Source organism: Panthera pardus, unplaced genomic scaffold (genome assembly GCF_024362965.1).
Source record: "Panthera pardus isolate Hobbes unplaced genomic scaffold, ASM2436296v1 HiC_scaffold_8, whole genome shotgun sequence".
In the NCBI taxonomy this organism is placed as follows: Eukaryota; Metazoa; Chordata; class Mammalia; order Carnivora; family Felidae; genus Panthera; species Panthera pardus.
In genome coordinates, this window is record NW_026527013.1 from 13,691,921 (window position 1) to 13,700,834 (window position 8,914).

An 8,914-nucleotide genomic window follows, 5' to 3' on the forward strand; every position below is an offset into this window, starting at 1 on the left:
GAGGACTGGACCTGCCCAAGTGGGCGGCTCAGGGTTCCCCCCCCCCATCCCGGCGGAGCCCCTTAACTGTCTGAGTGCCAGGCTCAGACAGGACACACCCATATACCACCCTGAGGACAGAGCCAGGGGGTGGCAGGCAGAGTGACGGGGGAGAGTGTGGGGGGGTTCCCAACATGGAGTGTGACCAAGTGTATGTGTGTGTGAAGGGGGAGGTAGGCTCAGGGAGGGTGGGGTGTTAGGTTTAATTGTTCCTGTGTTTGTAAGAGAGACAGAGAGATGGAAACATGAAGAGCCAAAGAAAGAGAAAGAGAGAAAGAAAGGGACAGACACACAGAGACAAAAAGAGACAGATAGGGAGAGACAGAGGAGAGACAGAGAGAGGTGCAGATTTGAGTAAGAATGGAAAGATTTTACCCGCTCAGGGTCTGGGACACATGCTTCACAGCATAGCCCATGAGGTGTGGCCTCAGGAGTTTGGGGGTGGCCCTCTGGGGGGTCCCTGGAGGCTCCAGGAAAGCTGGTCATCACACTGTGCCACTCTAGGCAGATCGATGACCCTCTCTGGTCAATGCCCTCTTCACAAACAGCAGGGACTGGAGCTTCAGTGGAACCAGCACCCCCCCCCCCCACCCTGGGGTTGGGTGGGAGGGGCTGTGGCCAGAGGAAAGGGGTTTGTGTGGTGCCGTCACCTCTCGAGCTACTGCAGGTTAATGTGTCACCAGAACAGCCGCCTGCCGGGGAGGCCCTGCCGTCCCTCTGCCCCCAAAAATCATTAGAGCGTGACCCTGTCCCGGGGCAGGCTTCACCCCCGCTGTGCTGTGTGACCTTGACCTCCCACCTCTGTCACCACCCATTTCACAGAAGGGTAAATCCAGCCTTGAGGGGGCAGCTCCAGGCCGGAGTCCTGGCCAAGGCATGGCCTGGAGCCTCCATATCCCACTCTGGCTAGAGAGGCCTGGATGGTCCTGGGGATGGGGTCGGTGGAAGCAGGAAGAACCCACTGACCCACCAAAGGTCCCAGCCCCAGGCCTGCCGCTCCCTGGACCGTTTTCCCTCCTGCACAATGGGAGGAGAGAGTGGGGCCCAGGCTCAGGAAGCAGGGCCGAGGTGGGGGAGCCATTGTGACTCCATGTTCTCTGCGTGCTTCTGGTGCCTTCCTGCCCCCAAGCCTTTGCACAGGCCGTGCCTGCCTCCTGGAGAGCCTTCTCCCCCTGCTGCTTTGTCCGCCTCAAGACTGGAAGGAGGACCTACTAGATTCTGGAACTTCCTGGCTGGAAACTCCCCCGTGATGTAAAGCTGGTCTGAGCTGGTCAAATCTTTCCATTCTAAGACACACACTCCTTCGCACAGCCAGCGCGGCCCCCCACTCACGTCTCCCTTATCCTACCCCGACTTCACTTACTTCCGTGTTGTTTCCCAAACGCCGCGAGTTCTTCCTACCGCAGGACATTTGCATTTGCTGTGCCTGTTTCCTGGGATCCCCTCCCAGCTTTCTCCAGGGTGGCTCCTTCCCACCACCCCTCACCGCCCTCTCAGGAAACCTGGACACGAGGGCCCTTGTGATTCGGCCACAACCCCAGTCTGTGACTCCGTGACCCTCTTCGCCACCTGAAGTGATGTCATTTGATTCCCTGGCTATTGTCTGTCCCCATATTTGAGACTGTGGGCCCCACGAGGGTGGAGAAATGGTCCCCACTATGACCCCAGCACATAGTAGACACTCAGAAGCGTTTGTCACAGCAGTCCATGACTCGGGAGGCCACAGAGGAACACAAGGGCTTTATTCTGGCAAGCCTAGCCCCTCCCCGGGTGCTCTACCCCGTCCAAGCCCCCTTCTCCCTTGGCCCCACGGAGATCACTCTGGTGGGTGATGGGCAAAGGAGGACCTTTGGCTCGCTGTCTCCTGGGGGAGGAACACACACGAGAGAACGTTCAGGCACGAGCAGGGTCTGCAGCAGGGACTTGGGAGGGCAATCCCTCCAGCCCAGCCCCCACCTCACCGTGGACATCTCATCCAGCTTCTAGAACTCAGACACACCACGGTGGCCACGCCTCACAGCCATTAGCACAGACCCGATGAGCAAGACGGACACCAGCAGACACACAGCCACCACCACGCCTGGGTTCCTGTGCAACTCGGGGGCCCCAGTGTCACCTAGAGCTGAGGGGAGGAGGCCTGAGTCAGCCCTGGACACCGCCCCCCTCCCCTCCCCCGCTCCCAAGGCTGAAACACCCACCGGGTGTTTCTACATCCCTTCCAGGAAGCCGTGCTCACTTCCCTCTCCTGTTGCTGCTGCGACTTTCTTTTAAGTTTAGTTATTTGTTTTGAGAGAGAGAGCGTGGGAGGGGCAGAGAGAGAGAGAGAGAGAGAAAGAGACCCCCAAGCAGGCTCTGCACTGTCAGCGCAGAGCCCGACTCGGGGCTTGAACTCTCAAACTGAGAGACCCATGACCGGAGCACAAATCAAGGGTCAGACGCTCAACGGACTGAGCCACCCAGGCGCCCTGCTGCTGTAACTTTTTTTTTTTTTTTAAATATAGTTTTTTAAAAATGTTTTTAATGCTCATTTATTTTTAAGAGAGAGAGACAGAGCGTGAGCAGGGGAGGGGCAGAGAGAGAGGGAGACACAGAATCTGAAACAGGCCGCGGGCTCTGAACTGTCAGCACAGAGCCAGACGCGGGGCTCGAACTCCCAAACCATGAGATCGTGACCTGAGCGGAAGTTGGACGCTCAACCAGCTGAGCCACCCAGGCGCCCCTGTAACTTTTTTTAAAGCACGATTTTCTCCTTCCCCTTTTGAAAATCATTTGTCTATAAGGAGCTCATTCAGTGCTCTGTGTTTTTTGCTGCCCTCGTTGGGCACTCTCAGGAGTTCTTGCCAAGTGAGAAAAAGCAAATCTAGGATTCTGTTCCCAAATGCAGCGACGTTCTGAGGATGCCTGCAAAATTTGAGCCTTTGTGAGGCTGGTTTCCATCCTAGGACTTCAGGCAGGTCACTACACTTTGTGTCACGCTGTTCTTTGGACATTTGAGACAACACACTGTTCTGAATGACGGTTTTTTTTTTTTTTCTAGACCCCCTAGAAATGCTTGGCTTCTACTGAACCCCCAGGGCCCTGTCTGGCCATGCTCTGCAACTACCCTCCCCTCCCTGCTGCCACCAGTATCCCCACTCATCCACCCCACTCACTCGGTCGGTCCCAACCCTGTCACTGGCCCTCAGATGCGCCAGGCGCAGTCCTACCTCAGGACCTTTTCATGGGCTGTGCCAGCTACCCGGGCTGCTCTCCGGCTAGATACCTGTGTGACTGCCTCCTTCACCTCCTTTAAACTGAGACATTTGCTAACCATTCTTTAAAAATTTCAATCCTAGGGGCGCCTGGGTGGCTCAGTCGGTTGAGCGTCCGACTTCCGCTCAGGTGATAATCTCACAGGTCATGAGTTCAAGCCCCGCGTCGGGCTCTGTGCTGACGGCTCGGAGCCTGGAGCCTGCTTTGGATTCTGTGTCTCGCTCTCTCTCTCTCTTTCTGCCCCTCCCCCGCCTCACACTCTGTCTCTCAAAAAGAAATAAATGTTAAAAAAGAAGAAAAAAAATTTTTTTTTTTTTAATTCAATCCTAGGGGTGCCTGAATGGCTCAGTCGGTTAAGCATCTGACTCTTGATTTTGGCTCAGGTCATGATCTCATGGTTTGTGAGTTCAAGCCCCACATCGGGCTCTGGGCTGACAGCACAGAGCCTGCTAGGATTCTCTCTCTCTCCCTCTCTCTCTGCCCCTCTCCCTGCTCCTCCTCTCTTTCTCAAAATAAATACATTTTTAAAAAGTAAAAATGTCAATCCTAGTACGGGACTCTTGATCTCCGGGTCGTGAGTTTGAGCCCCACACTGGGGGTAGAGATTACTTAACAGTTAAAAGTTTAAAACAAATTTCAAAACACTTGTATTCACATTCTGACCCCTTATCGCGCTTATCTTGTTCTTTTATAAACAAATCAATAATTTACTTATAACCTGTCTCCCAACAAAGCTGTGTCTCACAGGACCTGATACACACTAGGTGCTTAATAAATGTGCATAGAAGAAAGAAGGTCTGAGCGGCTTTAGGTGACACCCGGTAGAGTGGGGAGAAGCCCTCCTCCACACATTCTCAGGTCTGTGTCTCTCCCTGGTGGCTAATCCCAGAACTGCAGCCTGCTACCCCCAACCATTTCCCCAACCCCCAAACCTCCAGTACTCACCAGAGCCAGAGGACACAGAGGTCCCGTCAGTGCTGGCTGAGGGCATGGAAGAGGGCTCTGGTCTCGAGCTGGGAGAAGTGGAGCTCCAATGCAAGGTCAAGGTGGGGGAGCTTGGGGGGCTCGAGTGGGAGGTAGGGGTAAGCTCTGAACCCGGGGAGCCAGAACTGGGGTGGGTGGCCGTTTCTGGTTGTGGGGAGGAGATGGGCTCCAACCCTACATTTGTGGAGCTGGTGGGGGTTGCCCCTGAATTTGAGGAGGCGGGCTGTGAAGTAAGGATGCGGACCTGGACGTTGGAGTCTGTAAAAAGAGAAACACGCCCAAAATGGAGTCACTTGTGCTAAACCCCATATCAACAAACCAAGACTTAATACCTAATCTAATCGCAGTTTCCGCCCCGCCCAGGAGTGGGACCTTTACCCCGTCAATCTGGAAGTAGCTGGTCAGCACTTGTGAGATAATCCGTCTCCTAGATGCCCCTCCTCTGCTTTCTCGCAAAGGAAGGTAAACTTGCCCGAAACAATCCACTCTTTGCTGGGAACTGCCTTTCTCTTCCCCCCACTTCTGCCTATAAAAGCCTTCCATTTTGTACAGCTCCTCGGAGCTCCTTTCTATCTGCTAAGATGGGACGCTGCCCAATTCATGAATCGTTAATAAAGCCGTTTCGGTCTTCGGATGTATTCCTGCCGAATTTTGCCTTCTAACAAGTCTGCCTCTACACTCGAGGTGATGGTAGCGGCCGGTCGTTTCCACTGAGCTGGAGGAGCCGTAGCTGGGAAGCTCGGTTCTCCGTCCTGCTCGCCAAGAGCACGGAAAAAAATAACACTGGAGGGAAAACTCACTGAGGGGGCAGGGAGGGGATGGTTAGGGACAAGGGGGCGTGGCCTCAGCCCCAGCCCCCCTCCTGAGGTCTCCCCGTTATCCCAGATGGTAAACACCTGCCTCTCGGGAGACCTGGAGGACTTGGCGAACCACGTGAGTGCTCCGTGGGAAGCGGGAGGCGCCCTGGTCTGAAGTTCTACGGCCAAAGTTACAGCCCGGGTGGGGCCCTCCCCGCCCCCACTCTTGCTTCGGGGCTGTAAAGGCCCTCGGTATATAGGGAATGGCTGCAACCCAGCCAGCTGGGGAACTCTTTCTCTTTTTTCTTTTCTTTTCTCTTCTTTTCTTTCTTTCCCTCCTTCCTTTCCTTTCTTTCTTCTTTCTTCCTTCCTTTCTTTTCTGTTTCTTTCTTTCTTTCTTCCCTCTTTCCCTTTCTTCCTTTCTTTTCTTTCTTCCTTTCTTTCCTTCTTTCCTTTTCCTTCTTTTTCTTTCTTCTTTTCTTTCTCTTTCCTTCTTTCTTTTTCCTTCTTTCTTTTCTTTCTTCTTTTCTTTCTCTTTCCTTCTTTCTTTTCTTTCTCCCTTCTTTCTCTTTCTTTCTTTTTTCCTTCCCTCCTTCCTTTTCTTTCTTTCTTTCTTCCTTTCTTTTCTTTCTTTTCTTTCTTCCTTCCTTTCTTTCCTTCCTTCCTTTTCTTTCTCTTTCTTTTCTTTCTTCCTTTCTTTCCTTCTTTCCTTTTCCTTCTTTTTCTTTCTTCTTTTCTTTCTCTTTCCTTCTTTCTTTTTCCTTCTTTCTTTTCTTTCTTTTCTTTCTCTTTCATTCTTTCCTTTCTTCCTTCTTTCCTTTCTTTCTTTCTTTTTTCCTTCTCTCCTTCCTTTTCTTTCTTCCTTCCTTTCTTTTCTCTTTCTTTTCTTTCTTCCTTTTATCTTTCTTTCTTTCTTTCTTTCTTTCTTTCTTTCTTTCTTTCAAGTCTATCCTCAATGTGGGGCTTGAAATCACCACCCTGAGACCAGGAGTCTCATGCTCCACCAACTGAGCCAGCCAGGCGACCCTGGGGAACCCTTCTAAACCTTCTGGGACTCAGTTTCTTCCTCTGTAAAGTGTAAGTCGAGCCTCTGAGCGCTCACACAGGTTTGGCACATAGTGGGTGGTCAGGTGCACAGATCCACCTCCAAGCCCCCAGGGAGGATCAGCCCTAATCTTCTTCATCAGGTACCTGGAAGGTCCCCAAGGCTAAACTCAGAGTCTTAAATGAGAGGTTGGTTCTGAGGTCTCTGGCTCTGGGAACAATCCGTGGTTTGGAGCTCTGGAAATTACCCTGCTCTGTTCCAGCCACTCCCTGGCTCCTACCCCATCCCAGGCACTGAGCCCAGGAGCTAGAATGAGGGTGGGTGAATATTTTGTGGGCCATGTCCCACAAGGACTTCCTAGTTCCAGGCTGCTAGGCACCTTAGCTGCTTGTGAGCTCGTTCATCAACGGCTCCTTGCCCCACCCTACCTACTCTGCCCTGGGCGAATCTTTGTGCTTCCTCCCTCACCTCACCTCCGGCAGCAAAAATGCGGAAATAACCTCAGGCGCCAGGAGGGGGCTGGGTCTACACACAGACCCCTAATTCTCTGTCCAGGCTCCCAGGCTCTGTGGGATGCCAGAGAAGTCTAGCAGAGGCATGGTGCACTGGCCTGACTTCATTCCCATTTTACAGATGGGGGACTAAGGCTCAGAATGGTTGGGAACCTGGCCCAAGGTGACTGGGAAGGTGGGAAGAGGGCCCCTTAAGGACCACCAAGGAGTCAAGGATGAAGAGGCCAGCCTCCCCAAACTGCTTCCTATCATTATTTTTGAGGCATTTCTGCTGAAGTGAAGATGACTCGGGGCCACAGTGGACCCCAAGCCAAGCCAGAACTCTGGGGAGCTGAACTTTTTTTTTTTTTTTTTTTTTTTTAAGTAGACTTCACATGCAGCAAAGAGCCCAAGGGGTGGGGGCGCGGGGGGAAGAGACGGGCTTGAACTCATGACCCTTCAAGAGTCGGACCCTTAACTGACTAAGCCACCCAGGTGCCCCAAGGGAGCTGAACGTTTTCAAGTCAACCAAGGAAAACCAGTGCTTGAAAGAGGAGGTGGAGGACAACACAAGCTCTGCTGAGTGCCGGGGACAGAGTAGACAGGTGCTCCTGAGCTGGATCCGGGCACTGTGCTGGGAGTTTGCTTTGCCCGGAGTGCCCTAGACCAGGAGGCTGGCAAGAGCCAAGGCATCTGGTTCTACTCTGGGCCTGGCACAGCTGGGAGACTCGCCTCGCCTGAGCCTCAGTCTCCTGAGCTCTGCAGGGGGGATACATGTGGTGCCTTCTGAGTGAAGCCCTTGCCCGCAGTGGGAATCCCGGGCGTGGTGGCCTCCGTTCTTGAAGTTCTAGGGCTGAGGCTGGGGCATGGGTCAGAGAGAGCAATGACTCGGTGGGACGAGGAGGGCTGGGGGGAAAGGTGCGGGTTCAACTCTTCTGCAGCCCCGGGGACCGTCTTACAGGGCGGCAGAAGGAAATCGAGTCAGGTGCCAAGAACCTCTCCTGGGAGCCATCAATGCTTAGTGACCAGGAAGTGAGCCCTTACGTGCCCCCCACTATGGCCCTGGGGCCCTCACTCCTCTCCCCTTGGGGGCTACAAGAAACTGAGGTTTGAAACAGAACCTCAAACTGGGTATGGAGGCCCCCGCCAGCCTCTTGCTGGTTCAGATCAGCAGCAGAGTGGCAGCGCCCCACTTTGCTTCTGAGAGGAGCGGCCCTTCACGTGTTGGGGGAAGGCTGGGGGTGGGGGTGGGTGGCCTGAAGGAGGGATTCAGAAGCCAAGTGTGTTGCTGAGCCATACGCCCCCCTCCAGCTTCCCGAAAGCCAGGCCTCCTTGTCACCTGTTCTTACCTCTAGAGGCGACAGGGGCAAGGGAGGAATTCCCCAGCAGCAGCACCAGAGACAGCGGCAGAAGTGGCGATGGCAGCTGGGAACCCGCCATTCCAGGGCAGGGAGGGCGAAAGGCGGGCTCGGCACAGGTGTGTGGCACGCGCAGGCGCACGCGCCCCCTGCCTGCGGCGGCGCGTGGGGCTGGGCACAGGTGGGGCAGAGGTGGGGCCTCAGGACACAGGGCCTCTGGGGGCCCGCTACTGTCCCCAGGGGTGCCATTCCTGCCGCCCTCTCCACCTGGACCCCCTCCCCCCCCCCCCGCCTCTCCTACAAACCCCACCTGGACCATGACCCTGAAGCCGTCCAACTCTCCCTATGCCCTCAACTCTGTGGCCCCCTCCGTAGCTGCCCTAAATCCATGCTGTCCCCGCCCCGCCCCTCCTCTGTCCGGGGCACTGGGGCAGCCCCCTCACTCTCTCTCTCTGCCCGGTTCCTGCCCCAACAGGCTGGGTAGGTCTGTCTGGCTCGCTCTCTCACCAAGACTGGGGGTGAGAGGGAAAGGCAGGCTACACTTCCCCAATCGGGAAGTGGCTGGAAACTCCTAGCATTTCCTGAAGGGGGCACCCATGCATACGCCCGTAGGATTTTCTAGGGGCAGGGAACTCATGATGGCCATCCTGGACCAGGTCGCCCCGGACACTGGCTTCTGGAATGTGCTGGGGACCGCTTCCATCTGGAGCTGACTGGACTCCACTCCATTAGCCACGGATAGACACGGTGACGTATGTGAGGCCACCCTGTCGGCCCTGACCTCTGGAAAAGATTTAGGGTCCCTCTCCCGGCTGCAGAACCCAGGAGCCGACTGCATGGTTGGAAGCTTTGGGGCCCCTCCCATCCAAGATGTTCCAGAGCCTCTCAATTCCACCCCCCACCCCAACCACACCCAAGACACCCCCATGAGCACAGGTGGACCAAGAC

At 54.8% G+C, this 8,914-nt stretch overlaps 1 protein-coding gene across 1 annotated transcript; it reads right to left on the minus strand.

The window, feature by feature from the left end:
* Positions 1 to 1,760: 1,760 nt before the first annotated feature.
* Positions 1,761 to 8,204, minus strand: LOC109247613 (uncharacterized). Its single transcript, XM_019416356.2, has 4 exons — positions 7,958 to 8,204; positions 4,237 to 4,533; positions 2,001 to 2,161; positions 1,761 to 1,903 (listed from the first exon to the last, which is right to left on the minus strand). Exons 1-3 carry the CDS (start codon positions 8,046 to 8,048, stop codon positions 2,022 to 2,024), a joined length of 528 nt encoding a protein of 175 aa, XP_019271901.1. The 5' UTR covers positions 8,049 to 8,204; the 3' UTR covers positions 1,761 to 1,903; positions 2,001 to 2,021.
* Between the last annotated feature and the right edge of the window lie 710 nt (positions 8,205 to 8,914).

What these genes read in the sequence shown, in the direction of transcription:
- LOC109247613 (XM_019416356.2), bottom strand. Translation starts at nt 8,048, where the DNA reads ATGGCGGGTTCCCAGCTGCCATCGCCACTTCTGCCGCTGTCTCTGGTG. An exon ending in TGCCCCTGTCGCCTCTAGAG is followed by an intron (nt 4,534 to 7,957) that starts GTAAGAACAGGT and finishes CTCTTTTTACAG; the next exon opens with ACTCCAACGTCCAGGTCCGC. An exon ending in CTCTGTGTCCTCTGGCTCTG is followed by an intron (nt 2,162 to 4,236) that starts GTGAGTACTGGA and finishes TCCTCCCCTCAG; the next exon opens with CTCTAGGTGACACTGGGGCC.